Consider the following 22,777-nt stretch of genomic DNA (forward strand, 5'->3'; position numbering starts at 1 on the left):
TAGCCAAGGCAGCCCATATACAAGCTTGAAACAGGAGTCGTTTTGTAGCTTTATCAAAGTCCGTCAGGGCTGGCAGGGCCTTGGGAAAATGCGATAATAAAAGATAATGGGAGTGTTATTGTTATTGGTAATCATAGTAAATGGCCTCTAGGATATGGGTGGAGTAAAGAGTAGAAGAAGGGGGTGAGAGGGAGTAGTAAAGGGGAAACCAGAGGCTATTTGCTGCCTGTTAAGATTGCGGAAAAAATATTGATAGATTTTTTTATTTTTTTTTCTCCAGGAAACAATTAGTATGAATAATCACAATCTGTGACGTCTTTGGGTAAAAATGGTGGCCTTGTGAGATTTCTATTCTATAATTCTGAATAAAAAGCAGTTTTTTACTTCTGATTTTCTAAAAGCCATTTGAGAACCTATTTGATTTGACTACAGCCTGCTGCTGAAACTGTATGTCACTAAGGGCATTATTTACATTATGAGAACATTAAGTTCAACATCTAAACTAAACTCAGCCTAACATAGGTCTGTCTCCTGTCGCCTATATTTGCTACCTCGTTTCCTGTGCATGACGTGGACATCCAGTACAGTCAATACCGGGGCTATAAAGGGACACTGGTTCTGTTCCAATGCAGAGTCAGTAAATAAGTCTTTATTTCCATATCCTCTCATGGTGACAGAAAGGCAGTTCCAGCCCTTTGCCAAAACCCCTGAGTACAATGGAGAGGTAGCCATGTATGTCGGCCAAGCAGTTTTTATTTCCCATAACAGTTCCCCCGCAGTATGCCTGGAGAGGAAACTCTATACATAAGTACTTAAACATCAACGTGAACTGTAGCATTCTCATGTATGAAGTGGATTTACTCAAACCAAATCCACTTCATACAGTAAATAAGTTGAAATCTGAAGTTGATACCACACCAGTAAGTGTTTGATTGTGATGTGTGTGGTTATGCAGTATGTGCTAGAGGGTTTAAACCCTCTCCATCCCCTTCTCTGCCTGGTGCCACCTTGTCTTCAGGGATAACTCGGAGCTGACAGCACTCTTAGGATGACGTCCTAATTTCGATGCCAGGAGAGAAGCCAGCCTCCCCTTCCTGTAGTTGATATATTAACACACACACACACACACACACACACACACACACACACACACACACACAGTGTTGGAAACTCATGTTCGCATGTCTGATTTTCTCCTTGATATTCATGCTCACACACATACATGAGCAAACACACATTGTAATAGTTAGCACTGTGTTGAGCTGGGTAAGGGGGTTACCAAGTGCTAATCCTTATGAATGGTGCACAAAGGGAATAAAAAGAACAGAGACATTACCAAAGTCTTAGTGGAAAAAGGAGGGCGATGCTCAAGGGGCCTGGGTGTAAAGTGGTTTTGGACAGTGTGCCACTTGCCTCATTTGGTTCTAATTTGATTTTATATTCCCCACTCTTTCTTTTTCATCCTCTCTGTAGATTTTTCTCCTTTCTTCTGTGGCTGAGAGCTGTCAGCTCAAACAAGAGGGACAAATGAGGAGGTTATAGATCCCTATAATTTTCCTTTTTTAGAAATTCTGCTCAGAACACAATGTTAAAGATCACAACAGAAGGAAACTGATCCCTGCTTGTGCTGGAATGTTGAGCATTTTACTTTCTGGCTGCATTTAAATTCTTAGAATATATTAAACACTGAAAAGCTTTGACACACACATATTTCAAGATGATATATAAACTTGATGCAATATTGGTCTAGAAAGTAATTTTTTTTCTCGTTTTACTGAATATACATTAGAAATATCAGTTATACACACACCACATGTAGGAAGGTAGGCTATTAGAAATCAGAATCTTGTGTCAGTGTCAGTGGGCAGGTGTTACACTTTTCAGTCCAGAGTTTATTAATAATGCTTTTATTTTTCAAGCCAACATGGACAAGAAGTCCTTAAAGTGCTCAGAAAAAAAGGAAAGTGCTACTCTGCAATTCCATGACAACTGACCAAACTCTGCTGATGACGATCATGTAATGACCTTGTGGTGAGATTGTTTTCTGAGCCATTTTAAGTGCCCCCGTGACGAAGACACCAATAGAAACAAGTTTAGTTTTTATTGACAAACCCTTGAGGATATGAGGAAACATTTTCTTCAGAACGAAAAATATGTATGCACTCTTTCAAATGTCCCATTAAGTTTGGACATCAACTGCTTCTTGGCCTGTAAGATTAATTTGTTGAGACTGAGTTGTTGCCAAGATGACAGTCTATAGATTCCAGGCCATGTGAGGGAGCAGAATTTCTGCTTACCTCTCTGCTTTTGGATAGGCCCTGGGCTATTCTTTCTTACACACTCTCTCTCTCTCACACACACACACACACACACACACACAAACAAACACATAAACCCCCTCAAATATGTGCCTACAAATTAAGTAAATTAAATACACACATGCACACATACATATACACATATATACATTAACACATGCATGCACCCACACACAAATACATGCACTCAAATATGCACACACAGTCTCACACACACACACACACACACACACACACACACACACACACACACACACACACACACACACACACACACACACTGTCTTCTTGACTCTGGATGCTGTGGGCTGCACTAAGGGAGATTTATGAGGCTGGCTCCCTCTTGTCCTGTGTGTCTCTGACTTGATACTCTGGTTTCCACTCCAAACCTCAACTCAGCACACAGACACAGAGAGACAGGGGGTGGGGATGGAGGGCAGTGAGAGAGAGAGAGGGAGGGAGGTAGACTGAATGAGAGATATGGGGGGGGCATGTCAGGGAAGACTGACATAGGTAAGAAGAGGAGGTAGAAGAGAGTGAGAATGATTGAGACTGAAGCAGATTACATGTCAGATTGAAAAGATGATGGAGAGGGACAGCTAGATCGAGTGATAAATAGCCCTGAAAACTGGACTGTAGAGTTGGAAAGAGAGTGGAGAGGTTACAAAATAAAGAGTATGGTAGAAAAAAAAAGTTTGTTTCTGTTTCTGTGTGTGTGCAGAGACAGACAGCCAGTAGGTCAGAGGGTTAGCGTGGCTCCATGTGTTGCTTATAAGCTGATAAAAGACAACCCAAGCTGGGGAAACTACACCCCTCTGCCTGTGTGTGTGTGTGCGCGTGTGTGTGTATGCGTGCGTGCGTGCATATGTGTGTGTGAGGGTTGTATTCAGGGTCAGAGGCAGAAAGAAAATCGGCTGGGGACCCAAGAGACTTGTGGTTTGAAACTAGTCTTGGAAAATGGTTTACAGATTGAGATAGGAAGCTCAGGTAGTACAGATTTCCACCCACGTCAGTGTACTCAACAATGGAACAGAAGTGCTGTGAGAGCCAGTAAAGAGCTTTACTTACTTGCTTACTGAGGAATTCTTTGCACTTTTATTTATGAATTGTTTTCTAATCAGCAGACATTGTTTCCCCTTTTTACCTCACCCAATCAGATTCTGCCACAACCTCTGTTAACCAATCAAATTGTTGCTGTCAGAATTCAAAACTGTTACTTTCTGGTCTGCTGTCAGCTGTCACTTCTGTGTCTGATTGACGTGACCCACCTCAAACTTATCTACATCCAGTTTAATATCAGAGCCAGCTCCAGAGTGTGTCCAGATCTGGTTCCATCAGGGAATCTCAATCCAGATCTCATCCATCTAGATTGTCATCTGGAGGTTCAATGTTCTTTAGATGTTGGTGCAACTCCATCCATAACAGATAACAAATTCATAACAGGGTCAATCTCAAATACATTTATTTCATTACAGTAATAACTGTCTAAACCTTGCTTTCATTTTTACGATTAAATGAATGAATTTCAGAGATGGGTGTGTGAGTGTACATGTGTATAATGTTTGTGGGCGTGCATGTGAGCTTCTAGAAACAAGCTGCAATCTGGTAGTGTGTACACACACACTGATGTCAGATACATTTGTGGTTATCATGCAGTGACACACTATCACCCTTTCCATGCTCTAAGCATCCATCCGTCTGTCCGTCCAATCAGGAGTGTATATATTTGTGTGTGAGCATGCACGTTAGGAGGATATGTCATAGTCAAGAGCCCCCCAAAAAGTACTTCCATCCCTATCCCAGATAAACAGCCGTGGGACTTTAAACATGGCGCCCGGGCGGCGTGTGACTGAGAGAATGGGCCAACTGGTGGCTTCAGTGGACAGGGGTCGCCCCCGCCCCTCTCCTCTCCTTGGCTGGGTGGGTGGCATATGGCGGCCCAGGCAGGGACCCCTTTGGTGTGACACACACACACACACACACACACACACACAGAAGGCCTGGAGCCACCCAGGCTGGGCCCACGATCGCCATGGGAGACATGGTGTCACCAAGCCTCTGACAGAGGAGGGGTTGTGTGTATGTTTGTGTGTGTGATCCCACCTTGGAAGCACACACACCCCCCACCCCCCACCCCCTTCCTGAGAACGTCGGCCGCTGCCCGCCACCACATCCCCTTGGTGACTCTGCTGTTGTCTCTGCTCATCACAATTAGAAAGATTTACCTCTGTGTGCACACACAACACATGCACACACACAGACCCAACAGGTGGCAGGCCTTGCCCAGCACAGCAGGCCCACTTCAAAGGTTAAACATACAGCGGACCGCCCACTCTTTCTCTGCCATTCTCCCATGGGGGAGAGAGAGAGAGAGAGAGAGAGAAAGTGAGAAGAAGAGGACAAGATAAAAGACGAGACAGAAAAAAAGAGAGATAAAGGTCAGTGGGAGCGTGTTCATGTGGGAGCATGCAGTACGGTATGGTATACACCTGGTGTCCACAGTTTGCGTCGACTCCCCAGTTATGCACACAGCTCACAATTTAGAGTGAGTTACGTATGAACTAACCAAACTGTGCACCAGTGATCTGAGCACAGAACACCGTCGACCAATGTTCTGGGATTGTGCTGCGTCGCCCAGATGAGAGAAGTCACAAGAGAATTAGCCTGACTTACTCAAAGCTAATACAAATCCACATCATCTCAGAACAACGGTGATATGAAGAGCACCATCTTAGCGCACCCAACTTATCAGAAAGAGGAAGTTGAGTCTAAAGTGGACAGTGAATTACAAAAAGTGGATGACTCAACAGTGGAAAAATATTGTCTAGAATCTAGACTCTAGATGGTGTAATTCTGGTGTAAACAACTGAGTCCATGGCTTTATCCTGTCTGGTATCAGTTGTGCTGTCTGCTGCCTGTGGTGTAACAGATTGGGTGATGTTTTCTCAACACTTATGAGGCTGCTTGTTATCAAAAGAACACCATTTAAATGCCACAGTCCATGTTAATAATCTTGCTGATCAGGTACATTGCTTCCAGGCCACTCTACCACTTTTCAAATGCACATCTGGTAGGATAATCCATCCGCATCTCACTCTGTCGACCCCTTGGGGCTAAAGTGAAAGGGGAGGTTTTTAGCAAATGTGTACCGCTGAAACATTAATACACTCGTGCACACACCTGATACATCCCTCAATAAAAGTTCATCCATAAAATCTGACCCTAAAGAGCCGTAAGAGTCACTCTGATTGTCTCCTTGGCTATAAAAGCATGTGAAATCTCTACACAGCGCTGCACATGTGAATCCGTATGTTTTTAATATGTGAGCATGAATGTGTATGTCTGCATTTGTTGTGTTGCCATGCCAACTTAGGGGCTGCAGGTCACAGTGTTGGTGTGGCCTCATGTTGCCTATAAGCTGATAAGAGCCAAACAGAGGGGACGGCTATTTGAATTCTAGTAATACTGCTGCCCCCCCCTCTATCTCTCTCTCTCTTACTCTTTCTCTCTTGCTCTCTCCCTCTGTGCGTCCAGCAGCCTTCCTGCTTCCAGCCTGTCTGGTGCCAAGACTCAGATTTCAGAATTTCCTTCTACAAGCCACATTTAGAGCAGCCAGCGTACTCTCACTGCTGTGTGCGTATGTGGTGTGTGTGTGTGTGTGTGTGTGTGTGTGTGTGTGTGTGTGTGTGTGTGTGTGTGTGTGTGTGTGTGTGTGTGTGTGTGTGTGTGTGTGTGTGCAACTCTCCTCTCACTGTCTGCCTCTCTGACCCCCGCCACCCTGTTTTCAGCGAGCACTGTCCTTCTGGTGCCGCTCTTTTCCTTTTCTTCGTCTCTCCCTATTCATCTACCTACCTCCAGTTCTTTGTTGTTTTTTTTTTGTGGGACTTGACCTTTGCAGACAACCGATGCAATACATGTCAACTAATATGAATAGTCATTTGTGCCTGTGTGTAATAAACACGATTGGACACACACTAACACTCAGCAGATATTTATGTGTTCTCATGGCAGTATACTAACCACTGGTGAGAAGTTTGGAAATAGGGGGGGTCCTGTCAGCACACAGCTGACCTAAGAGACCTTGTGACACACTGACGGAATGACATATGATGGAGTTGGGGAAGGAGGTGGAGCAGAGGCAAGGTTAGAAGGAGAAAGGTGGTGTAAACCAGATGAAGGCAGGACGTGTTAGGGAAGAAAAGACATCTTAGAATTAAACTGATTTTGGCCGAGAGCATTGTTGTAAAATGTTTCTTCTACGCAGCTCCATGCCTTGAAGCTCTTTAGGGACAAACATGGCTATGTAGGTGTCCATATATGGTTGCATTATATGCTTTTGTTACACTAACATAATTGTATAGTCGTTCTCACTACCAAAATACATTTCTTTGTGCTGCTGTACCTAATTTGGGCAGCAGCCCATGTCATTTCTTTCTCTGGCATATACATGATTATGCACACACAGACACATGCCTGTAGGTACCCCACTATGGCACAAGCATACACTCTGTGTGTGTGTGTGTGTGTGTGTGTGTGTGTGTGTGTGTGTGTGTGTGTGTGTGTGTGTGTGTGTGTGTGTGTTGTAAAGACATTTTCCATTGTTTATAGTTTAGATTTACATTATCTATATTTATAGAAGCAGAAAGCTCTGGCCAAGAACATTTTCCTGCTCACATTCCCATTTGTCTTAATCATTCCTACAAGTCTTTTTTTTTTAAATAAAAGTTCTATGGAATCTCATTTTGACCTGGCAACAATTCTGCTGTATTTTTATTAGCAGGCTGATCCACTCTTAATGTTTCCCTAAGTTGCATCAACAAATGTCAAGAAGGCGTAACACAACATGACAGGCTGAGGGGGTAAACACAAAAAAAAATTGTCTGTGAGAGAGAGAGAACAAGAGAAAAACCAAGAAATGACAAAAATGAGAAGAAACCGAATAAACAGGACAGGTACTGTAGATGATTTCATTGCTAGCTCACCAAGATGCTCTGATTTGACTCTTATTCACAGTTGATTCAGGTGTGTGTGTGTGTGTGTGTGTGTGTGTGTGTGTGTGTGTGTGTGTGTGCGTGTGTGCGTGCGTGTGCGTGCGTGCATGCGTTTGGTAACCCCTGTACTGCTGACAACAGGTTGGATGGATTCAGTTTTTCGTACAGACTAAGCAACATTTTTCACTCTGCTGTCAGTTTGCAGATTTGCTTTGAAGTGTTTCTGAGATTTCCCTCTGCACACAACTGTTATGAGCTGGTATGTGCATACTTGTGGCTGCTTTTTAGATCACACAAAAATCTCAGAAATTCTGAGATGCTGGAACCACCATATATATTTCTTTTTTTCTTTTACATCACAGGTTTTTCCCATTTTGACTTTCAGTTAGTAATTGTCCATGTGACTCACTGTCTGGAGGACTAAGCTGTTTGTGTAAACAGGCCGATACAACTAATAAAGTAAATGCTGCGTGTGTTTGCAGTTTGGGGGTGTTGATTGTTTGTTGGGCTGATGCAGTCTCACTGTAGCAGGCTGGGTGTATTTGATGTGGGATTGATCGGGGGCCAAACATGAAGCCTGGCTTTTGGTAGAGACTTTAGTTTCCCAGAACGACTGCTTCCTTATTCCCAAATCTGGTAAAAGTGTAGGAAATTGTGTGGCATAGACTCTGTGTGTGTGTGTGTGTGTGTGTGTGTGTGTGTGTGTGTGTGTGTGTGTGTGTGTGTGTGATAGCCAGTGTATTTTCATTTTATAATTTCTTGTCTTTATAGTAGTATTTAAGTGGCGGAGTCCACCACTGGATCTGGATTCAAATTACCTAAACAAGAGGGATTCACAGGATACGATGCATGCATGTAACTCATACGTTGACATTTCTAAGTTTATCTCATGATATCAGCCTGACTGTTAAATGTTTACTCTCCTAAACGCTGTATCAGAGCTGTATTAATGCAAATGCCAACCAAATATTTCCTACTGCTGCTAGTTAACATTAAAATCATTCATCTAGCGAAACATTTTATTGTGAAGCATTCAGAGGAAATGCAATGGATTTGTCAGTGAGGTTAGTGCTAACCAAGGTTGTTAATCAAATCAAGACATGATCATTGTCAGCATTTATTGACAGCAGATTGCTGATTGGATAAGGTGTCATCATAATGGTCATCAGCTTACAGTTTGGATAAATGTGTTGCTGAAAAGCTGTGTTGAAATCCTTTTTATTTATTATTTATTTCTTATCATCACTTATTCTCTTTCTGATACACTCTGACACTTTGTATTGCTTATTCTCCCTTTTTTTCGTGTTATGATTGTCTTTCATCTTTCACCAGGGTAGTGGGGTCATGTCATTGGGGAATGACATCCCAATCTCACGTGTTGGATGCAACATCTCTTTGAAAGTAAAGACACACACACTACACCACGTTACACACTCCGTAATGTCGTCAGAGAATGATGGGGTACCGTCCTGCTGACAAAAAAAAGTTCTCTGTTCCATCTCAGGCAAATAACAATAAGCCTGGGGCTGGATTCCAAAGGGCTTTCTCTTTGAAATGAGATACCGACACACGCATTACAAATATATCTCTTGTTTTATCTTCCGGGCCAGGCCCATGGAAAAATTATTCCAAATACCTGCCGTGCTTTATCTGGAACCCTGGAATAGGTTAGGCCCAGCCGGGAACACGAGGATGTCTAAAATAAGGCCTCTATTACGGGATGGAGTGGAGATGGATGGGACGGAGCGGGAAGGGACGGGGATCGGGTGTATTTTAGGTGTATCGGCCCTGTGAAAAAGGGCTTGTTGCGGGGGCTTGGAGCTGCTTAAAGTCTACTATGTGGGCCGCCGTCAGCTGTTGTACAATCTGCATGTGTTGGGGGAGGGCTTGTGTGTGTGTGTGTGTGTGTGTGTGTGTGTGTGTGTGTGTGTGTGTGTGTGTGTGTGTGTGTGTGTGTGTGTATGCATGATCGTGTGGGCTCACACGTCCATAGCAGAGCGGGAGTATAAATAACATTTTTCCTACAGATGTTCTCACCTTGACAAATCTGTTCTTGGCCTGTGTGATACTTCTTGGCATATGGCATGATGGACCAACGTAACTCAACCTTTATTTACTTTCCTTAACCTCTCCCTGCTCCTGTTCAAGCCATTGCTTTTTAAAAACAACATTTACATTTGCGGTATTTAACTTATGATGTTTTCCAGAGTGACTGATAATAAGCAAGCATTTCTCAAGGACTTGAACAGGACACGTGGCTCGAGACAAACACGTTGACTGCTACAGGGATTCAAATTATGATCTGAGTCTTTCGATGATTAGGTCGGCAAATGCCAAAAGATGTCACTGCTCCAATATTGTTATCTCATTCTTTTGGAACATAAATGCCTAGAAAATGTTATATAACCTACTTACTCATTACCTTATTACATGTCTTTCAGTTTACATCAAAACCTTTTCACTTTTTTAAAGAAATGGTAAGAAAATCAAATGAGTATGAATGTTTCAAGTGGGTTTGTGACGGTAGAATAATTGTCTATTTCAAAAAGATTCTTTGATTATAGTCATACTTCAATAAAAAGATGATTTAGAATCAAGGCAAGAGAGAGGCGTTAGGAGAGGGAAGGGGGAAGAAGAGAACGAGAGAAATGATGGAAGAGAAATGAGAGGCAATAAGAAGATAAGGGGAAAGAGCGAAAGCCCGAGAGCAAGGGGAAGGAACAGAGCAGAGAAACAGAGAGGGGAGAGATGACAGGAAGGGAAACAAGTTCATAAGATGTTAGGAGACGAGGGAGGAACAGAAGGAAGCTGCTTTAAGTGTGTTCTTGAGGAATTCATTTATCTCTCTGCTTCTGTTTGGAGGGACCCGTCACGGAGTCTGTCACCATCACCTGTAGAGTCCTGCTGACATTTCCTTCAGCAATCAAGTGTGTGTGAACACCACGTACCAGACTCACCCTAGAAACACACTGTCATCTACATAGTTCCCATGGCAGGATGGATAGGGGGGCATAGTCGTCATACCAGTGATGCCAAGACACCAGGGGCAACAGATGCTGATCTTTTGGAACACATCAGAAATATATGACGTTACAGTGTAGCCCTGGCAAAGCGGCTACCAGGCAGACTTTGCCAGTGCATGGTGACTCATATGGCATCACAGTGTTCAGAGTTCCTATTGTCCCTCGAGTGGAAATTTGATTTGCAGTTGGAGGTACAATAAACAACAAAACAATAAACATGGCACAAAACATCAAACACCCTAGCAGCACACAACCAACAGATTGATTGAGAAGAATTTCATGACTTGAATAATCATGAAATTGTGATAAAAAAAATCCCTTGAGATTGACAGGAATAGTGATTTCTACGGGTGTCACAGAGAAGGCCCAAGTGACACTAATACAAACTGTGTATTCAAGAGTTGTGCAAGGAACAAAAGAAAATTTGTACCGGTTTGTTTTTGCTCTAGGGAGCCTATATCTCCGACCAGAGGGAAGAGGAATGAATTCCTCCAAGAGTGGGTGGTCAGAGCTTGACAAGATTGACCGTGCCTTCTGCAAAATCAACATGGTGCCCAACTGGCAGATCAGTGTCATTTATCACCATGCCATAGATCAGTGGTTCTCAGCCAGGTGTTTTGTTTATAATATAATAGGATTTATAATGGGATTAAAATAACAATTTTTGAACTATGTAAATATTTTTGTTTCTGATAATCCTACAAAAGCTAAAAAGGCAAAATAGCTCTTAAGATCAGCTGTTCACCTTTCTACATTAGCACCCTGTGACAGGGGGCATTAGTGGACATTTCTTTACTTTCAATTGTCACAATCCAAAAAGCTTGACAGGCACTGCCATACATACTGTTACATCAACACAAGGCATTAAATGTGTTTCAACAACCGATAAGCTGAGCTGACATGCCTTGGCACTTAAAACAGTATTGCCACATTCAGACCTATGAATTTCTGGTGCTGTTTTCAAGGGCCAGGATCTAAACTTGTTTCCTGTAGAGTAGAAACTCCCTTCCTTAGTCTTATTGTGTTTTTCAGCTTCTTTTGTGAATGGATTAAGATTGAATTCCAGACCAAAATGGATTTTAACTAGAGTTGTGTCAGTTAAACACGCATCTGGCCTTCCTTCCTTTCAGGTTCCTTTTCTTTAGTCTTCCACCATTATAAAGCAGAAATGCTTTTTGACCTATAGTAACAATTTCTAATTAGTCTAATTGAATTAAATTAGGCAAGTCACAGTTTGTTTTATGGAGATAAACTGACAAGCTATAAAGAAGAGGAGAGTAGTTGACTGGCTTTTTCTGAACTAAAGTGTGCAGAATCTTCCTCTGTTTGTTTGTTCTTGTTGCATTTGTCCATTGATCTTATCTCTTTGATTTGAGAAGTGTTGAAGCTTCACAGGGTCCATGTACTGAATCCTTTCTCTCACCTAAAGTATCCCTCCTGTCTCTCCTCCAGGGCTGACTCTGCCAAGATGACGCAGCCAATGAGAGGGGACCAGGCCCACCAGCCGGCCCCAGCCCGCAAGTCAACCAGCCTGTCCTCGCCAAGCGCGGCTCGCCGCCTATACCGCAACTTGTCTGGAAAGTTCCGTACCAACCCCCCTGCCCTGGAGGACAGTGTGGTGTCAGGACGGGGAGGAGACAAGGAGAAGCTGCGCAAAACCACCGTAGTAAGTCAGAGCGAGACTGAGAAGGAAAAAATAATAAGCCTAGGAATATTGTAGTCTAAAAAAAAATCAGGGAAAACACATAGACTTGGATAGTAAGAGAACCTCAGGTAGTAACATCATACACCCACCCATCTCACTTTTGTACAGCGAGACAGAAAATATATTGTGAGAAACATTCTGTATGGAGACATGGTTGTGTGCAGAGAGAGTTCAACATTCATTGATACAAGCTGACATGACAGAGGTATCATAACGTAAGCTTTCAGTGCTATTCTTTTTTTAACTTCACTTTTTTTGTATCACAGTTCCAGAGTAATGAAGCGCTGTTTGAGGCAGTGGAGCACCAAGAGTTAGACCTGGTACAGCTACTTCTGTCCCAGTACAGTCTGGAGGAGTTGGACCATAACACCCCGAACAGTGAGGGTCTTCTTCCCCTCGATATCGCTATAATGACCAACAACGTGCCCATGGCCAAGCTGCTACTGCAAGCTGGTGCCAAGGAAAGCCCCCACTGTGAGTAGAGGAACACAACATACCTGAACTGTAGTACCTACCCAGTCACATGGGGATCATTTGAATGTTAATGGGACTAATCAAAACTACAGTTCCTGCTGCCCAATGTGCTTGTGACGTGAAGAATACTCTGTTTAGTACCCTTGCTGTGTAGTTGCATCTGATTTGGCGATCAACACCAACATCCACGAACTGGAGTGTGTTTACAGTAAAGTGAGGTCATGCAAAGTTGCCGAAAGTTACAAATAAGCATATTGTTGCAGTCCACAGAATTTGACAAATATACTCGTTACCACAATGTGTTCGTACTAACGAAAGCAATGGTTCTCTCATGTTTTCAGTCTCTTGTATTTAATCGTATTCTTCCTTGTAAAATTTGACAGCCCTTTACTCCTGTTTGGAGTTTGGCTGGCCTACAGGTGAATCGTACCATAGCAAATGTTACCTTGGCTTTGAGCAGGAAGCAAGTTGATTTGCCAGATCCTTTCGCCAATCTAATCTTGCCAAAAAAATTGTATGATGTGTGGGAAAGCCAAATGTAGTTGTGTTCTGCCAATCACAACTTGTACACTTTACAAATTATGACGCAAGTGAAGCCCCAACCCACATCTGTCACTTACTGACAGATCTGTTATCATTTATTTTCCTATATAGACTTGAATCTTTAGCATGGCTCAGAACTGATACCAGACCAGAGTTTGTTTGGGCCCCAAAAGCCACTCAATGGGAATCAACAACTGTCGTTGTGGACACCAAAGCTGGTGTTGCCCAAAGCAACGACGCACAAATAACTTATAGCACAATCTCTTATCATGTATACCAGTAATGCATTCATCTACACACTCCTGACAAACTCACACAGCTCCTCTGTTTTGTGCTGGCAGTGAAAACATATTAAAGGCAATGAAGGGGTGCTAATCATGATGCAATATTAGTCATCTTCGTAAGCACTTTTCACTGTCTGTGATCTGCTGAGCCTCTGCTCCATTCCTCTGTTAATGATTAGAACTCGCCAGTACGGCTCCTAGGCTGTTTGTGTTTGTACTTGTGTGCACACGCGTACACACACTCCTCCAGAGCTGAGCCAGACGTCTTATAAAGGTATCATTAAATTGAAAACACTTGAATGGAAAGTGATGTTTACTGAAGTTTGCTCTTTGATTGTTCCCTCTCTCCAGGACTCAAATAACTCATGAGAGAATGTGAGTGTTGTGTGTGTGTGTGTGTGTGTGTGTGTGTGTGTGTGTGTGTGTGTGTGTGTGTGTGTGTGTGTGTGTGTGTGTGTGTGTGTGTGTGTGTGTGTGTGTGTGTAAGAGAGAGAACAACAGCACATAAGGAAAGTAAAGGCTTCTATTTTTATAAGCATGTACTAATCAAACTCCATCTGAGGAGAATTGACATCAAAGACGCTGCAGACTTTTCCTTGAGCTTTGAAAGGATTTAACTCTGATGCTTATTGATATTGCCAGGCTTGACTTCATTGTGTGGTTACCAGAAAGACAAAGGCAGACAAAGACAACCAAACAAATTCTCCAAAGCAACTTCATATTCACATTATGAATCCCTCTCAATAGGACAAAGTCACTTTAATGTGCTGTAGAGGATCCCATCCTTGATGTGAAATAAGGACAAATCAAGACACACGTACACACTGGTGACAGCATCTGGACCGGTTTATAGCCCTGGAAGGGCTGGAAATGTAAATCAAAATGGACCTTTTACAGTTATTTCCATCCGTCCAAGTCCAAGGATCCTCAGTAATAATCCTAATTTAAGCCCTAACCCCCAACCCTTGCATTACCTGTTTTAAAAGTGACAAACGGCCTCTAGGTCTTCACACAAGTGGCTGAAGAGAACAACACAACTGACACCCAGAAGAGATTCTCAGATTCAAAGAGAAGTTCGCAGCCACTGAGGAGACACCGAGAGAGCCGCAGAATTAAACACCCAGATGGACATTTTGACACGGAGCTTTAAACTTACTGTCAACAGTGGAATCTAACGCTCAACAGTGGAATCTACAATGAACAAACACAGACCACACAGACTAAACACAGACACACAGCAGTCCCAAACACTCCCAGAATGACCAGCCACCAAAGAAGAAGTACAGTATGCTACTGTCCTTTGTGACCTTAACAGCTTTACATTACCTGTTATATACTTTTATTTAAAGTGATCTGTACACATTGGCAATTGCAATCTTCAATCTTTGTGTTCAGCCATTATCACTAACCACATGGCCATGATTTGAATATTATCATTGGGTGTTGCATCGCATCTACTATGGAGATGTGTTTTTTGTTTAAGTAAACATCATTCTTCACATGTTAGTAACACCCTACCCCCTCTCAGAAAAGCATTCCTCTGATGGAGGCTGGTTGAGTCTGTGGTCTATGATATATATAGATGAGTTATACACATGTTTTCCACAAGTTTTGCAGAAAAATTGTTTTACAATGGCAGCTTAAAATGATGCCTATGCACGTTCCCACCATTTTGTGTTCCCCTATAACCGCAAATGAAGAATACTCCTCCCTCTCTTGCCCCTCTCACTTTCATTGCCACATTTTCTGTCATTTTCTAGGTGATGTCATCCCTAAAGAGGGACTGCTTAGTTAAATGAAGTTTATTGAGGAATCTGCCACATCATTTTGGCAAACAAAGACATTAAAAAGAGTCCCTGCAAAAGCAATTTCAGTTGCTTTTGTAGGCCACTTTTGCAGGCCACTGCAATATCAGTATAGCCATGTGCACTTGATAAAAGTGAAACCAACATGATATTTACTTCTCTAATTGAGCTAGTAAATAATTTTGTGATGAACACGTGCTTGTTCCTGAAAAAGTCCACAATGGTATGGTTCTGCTATAAAAATAGATTCACAGTATTTTGCATTTACTCTTTGAATCTTGGTTGGAAAAACAGCCCACTCAAAGTTATAGTCCAGCATTGCTTAGCTTTGAGCTGTTTTTACCAACTGTCTTTGTTATGTGACAATATAAAAGCATTTTTATGGAAGTCAAAGTAGTTTTGAAATAATGTGTAATGAAACTCTTCTTTTAATACAGTATGAATGCATTGACTTTTCTCTATCTCGCTGACTCTCCCATGTGTTTCTTAGTTGTGAGTCTGGAGGGCCGAGCAGTGCATTTGGCCACCTTGGTGCAGGAGGCTGAGCAGCGGGTGTCGGAGCTTCAGGCCCAGGTTCGAAGCGATGGTCCTGGTGAGCGGGAGGGATCTGACCGGGAGAGGCAGCTAAAGGCCTGGGAGTGGAGGCTCCGGCTCTTCCGGCGCATGCAGACGGGCTTCGAGCATGCTAGTAAGGCTTCAGGATGACTTTGATGCTTGTTACAGAGATTTTTTTTTAAAATGCTGACTGAGGGGAAGCTTGCCTCTCACATCATACGAGCAGTCGCTTTGGTTTTCATTTTTGCACCCCTTTCTCTGCTGGCATTCTGTCTGGGCATAGTTAATGGCTTCCACACTGGAAAGGTTTCCACGACTGTGTGTGTGTGTGTGTGTGTGTGTGTGTGTGTGTGTGTGTGTGTGTGTGTGTGTGTGTGTGTGTGTGTGTGTGTGTGTGTGTGTGTGTGTGTATGCGCAAACATAACACGCCTGTATTCCTGCTTTACTTTTTTTACAGGCATTTCATGACACGCTTAGTAGCAGGGTAGACAGCCACCCCTGAAAACAGACTTAGTCGCACGCACACACTCCTCCCTTCCACCCAAACCAATCTGCACTTTGATGTAAAAAAAAGATTGTTCCCCTCTTTGTAATTCCACATACTCGTGTCATTTGATGGGTACGTTATGTGGACATGAATGGAAATTATTCACCACATGTTAAAATGTATTAGTTTAATTTAAGTTGATGTAGTTACATTCACAATCACTGACATCCTCGCTTCTTCTCAGTTTTGACTAAGTCAACATTAACTTATGAAAATGTTACATGTAGATAACAGGCATTCGCTACTTGACACTTTTTTAACTTTCCAATTTCTGAAACTGAGCAATGCATTGTACAACAGACCAGGAAGACTAAATTATGTCATTACAGTAAGCTGCCAATTGTATAAGCTCACTGTATTATAATAGTTATGATATGCAGTGAAGGATCTTAAGTCTGCTTGTGTTTACTTTGCCATCTTTCTGTCTGTCTGTCTGCCTGCCCAGACCCTCCAGACGCCCCCAGTGTAGTCCGCCTGTCTGTAAGTAGCAGCACCAGTCTAAGGGTGGACTTCCAGGAACCTCTTTGTGTCAACTCTGCTGTGGTTACCAAGTACAAAGGTCAGCCACTGTGCCCGTCCCTCTGCTTCATTTAAAACCAACTACTCAGTATCACAAAGCTCTGGTGCAAAATGAAATGCAGATGAGAAGTGTTATTAAATACTACAAGTATTTCCGAGTCACAAGTGTTTTGGAATTTTTTTCAATACCAATTTCTTTTTTCTTAAGGTTTATTTATTGAAGTTTAAAAAATGTGTTTGTGTGTATTTGCAGTGAGCTGGAGCAGTGCTCCTTTATTAAGTCCTTTGCTGGGTGAAATGATCGTGGAGGACACCACTTTGCTACAGTGCAACATCCCTGGACTCACTTCTGTAAGTTCTGCCAGAATCTCTGTCTCCGCCATATGATTGACAGTCTTTTTCAGTACGATGATTCAACCAGTAGTAAGCAGGAAGAAACCGACCCAGAATCCAAAATAACAGAATTAAATCTCTTATATGTGATGCTGTCAAAAGATAACACCAGGAGCTGCTCCACTGACAATAAATGTGTCTTGTTTTGATGGTCTGGATAGAACATCTTTCCATGTGTTCATTCATCCCTTCCTGCACATCACACCATTTTCGCATTAACCCTAATGAAGTAGTCCTATTTCCTCTGCTCCCACCACAGTCCCTAAGAACTACCAGATAAAAAGGATACAGCCATGCATTATCTAGGTAGTTTATGGGTGATAAAGCAACACAAAGAACTCTGAGCTCTAGCTTCTCCAGCTGTTGGCGTTGACTGATATAAAATTTAGAAGCTATTCTGCCACTCGAAGGCCCCTGATATTATTTACACAATTGCTCTGGCAACATTTGAAGGCATTTCCCAAGTGACTCTTCTTTACATATGTCAAACTCCGCACACAAGTTGTCACTATCAATCTCAAATGAAAGACGAATGGCCCTGCTAAAAACACAATTGGAAAACACAGTTTATTTGTTATTTGTTAAAAGTCTTGGCTCCTGACCATTCATAAGCAACAGTTGCAAAACAGCCTCCCGAAATGATGGAAAGAGCAGCTTGGTAGCCTGCCACCTGATTTATGTTTGGCATTTGTAAGCGGGCATGTAGACAAATGGACGCTCCATTGGTTGTTTGTTATAGTGTGAGAGAAACCCCTTCCCCCCTTTAAGACCCCCGCTGCCAGCCAAAGCTCACTCCTGTCACATGACAGGGGTCAAGGCGAGGTCAGGAAGTGTCGGCGGCTGGTTTGATTGATCTGGCTGAGAAAGGAGAGACAGAGGCCTGCTGTCTGCAGACCGGGCACAGAGACAGACAGAGCTTCTAGATAAGACCCTTTACACTCCACACACACACACACACACACACACACACACACACACACACACACACACACACACACTGAAATGTAGACAGACAGCTACCTAGCAAGAGACAAACAGATGCATCACTGAATCACACACATACATTTGTATATGGTGCCTTAACTGTAATCTGTCCTGTCCTTACAGGGGACCTATTACTATGTCCAGGTGTCAGCCTACAACATGAAGGGCTGGGGGCCTCCACTAGTTTCCACACCTGCCTGCGCTGCACCTTCCAGTAAGTCTCCACAGTGTGTATGTTTGTGTGTGTACTTTATGTTTTACACAAAGCAAAACATAGAACTTCAAGTTAACAACATCTCCAAACAAGTGCCCTGAAGGGTTTTGGCTTGCCTCACTGAATTAACACCACTGAAAAATTGTTTTTACACAGGACTTAGATGTGCGTATGTGTGTGGACTTTGCACAATTTCACATTAGTTGATTTGGTTGTTCCAACGTCATTCTGACGTTGCTTTGGCATCATGGGGGGGGGGGGGCAGCTGGACCCTCTGGGGCCAGCAGGCTGGGTGGGTTTTGGGACCCCCTCTGTGGACGTCAGAGTGTGTAACCATAGCCTCAGGATGGCGTTTGGGGCTGGCTGACAGAAGAAGGTTCCCGAGTTCAGCCAAGAAGTTAACCGTGAAGTCATGTGCAACAACAGCTGAGGTGTTGACTCTCCAGCTCTGATCTTATTTCTTCCTTTCTCTATCTATCTATCTATCTATCTATCTATCTATCTATCTATCTATCTATCTATCTATCTATCTATCTATCAGAGGTTTTCTTATAAGTTACAAAGGACAGATTGAGGACTTTACAATGTTTTGTCTTTGGTATGTAGTATAATATCAGATGTGTTGGTTTGCAAGTAAATTAATTAATTTAAGTGAAGTGTTTAATTCAGTGTATTGATTTGTGAGATGGGTTTCATGATAGTTGTTTGTGTGCAGCATGTATAGTCTGTGCAGCCGGCACACACCTACTGTAAGAGAGTGAACATAGGTACTGTGAGTGTAGATGTGTTGGCACACTGAGGGCACATCTGGGGAACACATGAACATGTTTGTCCTCATCAGCACACCGTGTTTTTCAGCAAGTGTGTGTGTGTGTGTGTGTGTGTGTGTGTGTGTGTGTGTGTGTGTGTGAGTGTGTATGTGCGTCTTCATTTTAGGAGACTGGGCTTTCCCTCTCTTTTTTTCTACTGTCCACCTCCCTCCCTCTCTCAGAGCTAATTTCGATGTTGCGTGTTTGTGTTTTCCATTTGGGCCTACCACTGGAAATATTTGCATGTCTGTGCTGTAGCACGCGGCGCGGCCCCAACAGTGGGGGCCTTATACCGTGCCGTGGACGCCCATTAAAGGGCCCGCTTGTCCTGTCGGGACAGGCACCTTTCCGGGAATAGAGCTTACCGTGTTTCAGCCTCACGCGCCCTCCGGGGGGCTCCAGGAGAGGGAGTTGGGGTGGGGGTAATGGGGGGGTGGGTGGTGGTTGATGGTGGTAAGGGGGGGTTATCGCTGACACATCCTCCAGTGAGCAAGCAAGGATGCTGGCTTACTACCACAGTATGCAGAAGGTGCTGAAGGATCGTTTTCTGCAGAGATGGTCATCTATGAGGAGGGAAGGGAAAGTGTGTGTTTGTGTGTGTGTCTATATTATTGGTTATTATTATATCATTCTGTAATGAGAGGAAACAGGGGGAAAACACAAAGAGGGATAGCAACAGAGATAGAGGTTGTATTACAATAACTGTGCATTCAGAATGTTTTGCTTTTGGAGGCATAGCAAATGTGTGGCGTGATACTTTCTGTCACTGGGTGACTGGGTGTGTGTGTGTGTGTGTGTGTGTGTGTGTGTGTGTGTGTGTGTGTGTGTGTGTGTGTGTGTGTGTGTGTGTGTGTGTGTGTGTGTGTATTCTGAGCTAAAATATGTGCAGAGCAGCCAGTAGCAGTGGTTCTCAGTAGGTCTGTCTGTCAGCCAACCACAGCTTTCTCACACTGGGGTGGGTGCTGTTTCCTATAGTACACACACAAGATCTGTTTGAGAAGCAGGTCGTCTCACACACCTCACACTCCTACTATTGGAAGCCTCAGGAACAGGGCCAGCCCAAGAATTTTTGGGGTCCCAGGCATAATTTGATTAACCCCCTCCCAATCCCCAGGCTAACCTCACATAGAGTCCCACTGACGTATGTGTCAGCACTGTATGGTTATACAATAGTAAAAGTAGTTAGTAGTAGTTAAGTAGTCAGTTTAAGTCCAGTTTATTTCCATCTAACCAAAGTTATTGCTCTATAGTCCATGGAGCCAGGTTCACCTATTTAAAATAAACCAAATAATGTTATTCAAACATTCCTCTGTGAACCTAATCTGTATACTTCCCCAGCAGCAGCCTGTCCATAATAAAAATCTTACTGCACAAGGCTTACACACCAAAAAAAGGGAAACAACTGACAGTAGTCAAGCAATGTTGGATGATGTTTCTTTATTCATAGAAAAATAATAAACTTATTGACTGATCTACAAACTAATGAAGATTCTATGAAAACATGGCTCCACAATGGAAAATATGAAGATCAAAGAAGGACGACTCTCTTTATTACAGTTGTGTTCAAACTACCATTTAGGAATTTTTGAAGTTTCATGATAAATACTGAGATGTACCTAAATACCTAATTTGCAGAACCCAACATACAGCAGGCGATCCTATATGTCAGCTCATCTCTGCAAACTAAGCGGCAACTTCCGGTGCTGAAAAAAGAAGCCAATGCGGAAGTGCCAAAAACTGCCTATCATCGAGTGGCCATTTGAGGCATGGCTCCAAAAGGGAGTCGATCCCCATAGACCCCATGTTAAAATGTCCAACCTTACTGACCGATTCTGATACAAAAACTGTTTTAGTCTCTATTAGGGCTGCAACTAACGATTATTTCATTCATCGTCGAATAATCCGTCCAATATTTTGGTGTTAGTTGTTTGGTCTATAAAATGCTAGAAAATTTTGAAAAATGTTGATCAGTGTTTTCCAAAGCCCAAGATGACATCCTTAAATGTCTTGTTTTGTCCACAACTCAAACATATTAAGATTACTGTCATAAAGGAGTGATGAAAATGGAAATATTTAAGTAGCTGGAATAAGATGATTTAATCGATTATCAAAATAGTTGCCCATTAATTTAATAGTTGACAGTCACTGGGAGCCGCCCACTTTGAGCCTCATTTTGGCTTTTCAGAATCCTATCTGTGTCGTTAGGAGACTACTTCCATATTTTATAGTCTTTGCTGCAAACCCATATTTCATTTTGTTTATTCCGTTTCGTTTATTTCACACGTCATCATTGTATCATTAAACACATTTTCAGAAGGTACAATGATCATATGTAGGCTGCGTGAAATGGGGAACCCCAAATAAGCTACTAAAAGCTTTTCAGAGGGGGCCCGATAACAGTAAACATACAACAGATAATATACAGACAGTAAAAACTCAATAAACACTAAAAACTGTTCAAAATGTCTTCCAGCATGTACAGTTGGCTAAGAGTCTACAGCCATGCTAAAGGCTTGTGAGGCTTTATTTAAGGCACAGCCGTGCTTTAAGCTAAATGCTAACGTCAGCATGCAAACATGCTAACACAAAGACAATGTTAGCAAGCGGATGTTTAGACGTTATAATGTTTATCTTGTTCCCTATTTAAGCTTAGCACGTTAGAATGCTAACATTTGGTAATTAGCACTGAACACAAAGCATACCTGAGGCTGACGTCAAAGTAATGGACAAATATAAAGTTTGACCTTATGATGGAGCTACATGAAAAGTTAAGGGATAAACTAAGTAATTACAATTCAACATGAGGGAATCACCAATGTCTGTACTGAATTTCATGACAATTTGTCCAATAGTCAAGACATTTCACAAAAAACGTTTCACAAAAATGTCAACCTGGTGGCACGAGAGGTAAGGTTAGTATGATTCATGCCTCAGGGATCACAAATGTTTGTACACTTTTTTTCTTTTTTACCATTCATCCACAAATTGTTTAAATAATTGGATTTAATCTGGATCAAAGTGGTGTACCGACACTGCCATCCATAGAGCTATGCAACTAGCATGGCTAAATATTTGTCTTGCATTACAGCAACATATTTAATAGGATTTTCAGACTTGCAGCACCATCATTTCATCATCTTTGCTTCTCCATCATTAATGCACATCATAGGTCTAGAGATCAGCACTACGGCTTTATTGATAAATACAGCACATTGCATTCTCACTTTTCTAATATCGTCATTCTCACCTCTGTCTGCAGGTTGGATGGATATCGATGGCCGTGCGCCACGTCAGAGAGGCCAGAAGGAAGCACTAGACCAGCTACTTGGACAGATAAAAGAAGCTCACCGCCACTGTGTCTGCCATGGTATCAACAACTTTTTGATCGATTTGGTGGGCGTGTTTACATAAAATACAGAACAGTAATATGAGAGCTTTAACGGTTTGCATAGCTGACCCCTGGTGAAACCCAAACCCATAAACCTGGTAGTGATAGTGACTTAATGTACTCTACATATGAGCACATGTTATGCCACACTGAAGGTTTTAAACTGCCATTGGGTTCAACTATGGAATTACATGCAGCAAGTGAAATGCACCATTAGCTGCGCTA

At 42.6% G+C, this 22,777-nt stretch overlaps 1 protein-coding gene across 1 annotated transcript in view; it reads left to right on the top strand.

The window, feature by feature from the left end:
• ankfn1b (ankyrin repeat and fibronectin type III domain containing 1b) overlaps positions 1–22,777 on the top strand; it is a 53,019-nt gene that overhangs the window by 18,500 nt on the left and 11,742 nt on the right. The window contains exons 3-9 of the mRNA XM_078279994.1: positions 11,785–11,998; positions 12,304–12,511; positions 15,634–15,831; positions 16,691–16,804; positions 17,018–17,115; positions 18,265–18,355; positions 22,424–22,531. Of these exons, the coding sequence (XP_078136120.1) occupies positions 11,801–11,998; positions 12,304–12,511; positions 15,634–15,831; positions 16,691–16,804; positions 17,018–17,115; positions 18,265–18,355; positions 22,424–22,531 (1,015 nt within the window). The 5' untranslated portion in view covers positions 11,785–11,800. The remainder of the gene's footprint in view (positions 1–11,784; positions 11,999–12,303; positions 12,512–15,633; positions 15,832–16,690; positions 16,805–17,017; positions 17,116–18,264; positions 18,356–22,423; positions 22,532–22,777) is intronic.

Source organism: Sander vitreus, chromosome 21 (assembly GCF_031162955.1).
Source record: "Sander vitreus isolate 19-12246 chromosome 21, sanVit1, whole genome shotgun sequence".
Taxonomy (NCBI): Eukaryota; Metazoa; Chordata; class Actinopteri; order Perciformes; family Percidae; genus Sander; species Sander vitreus.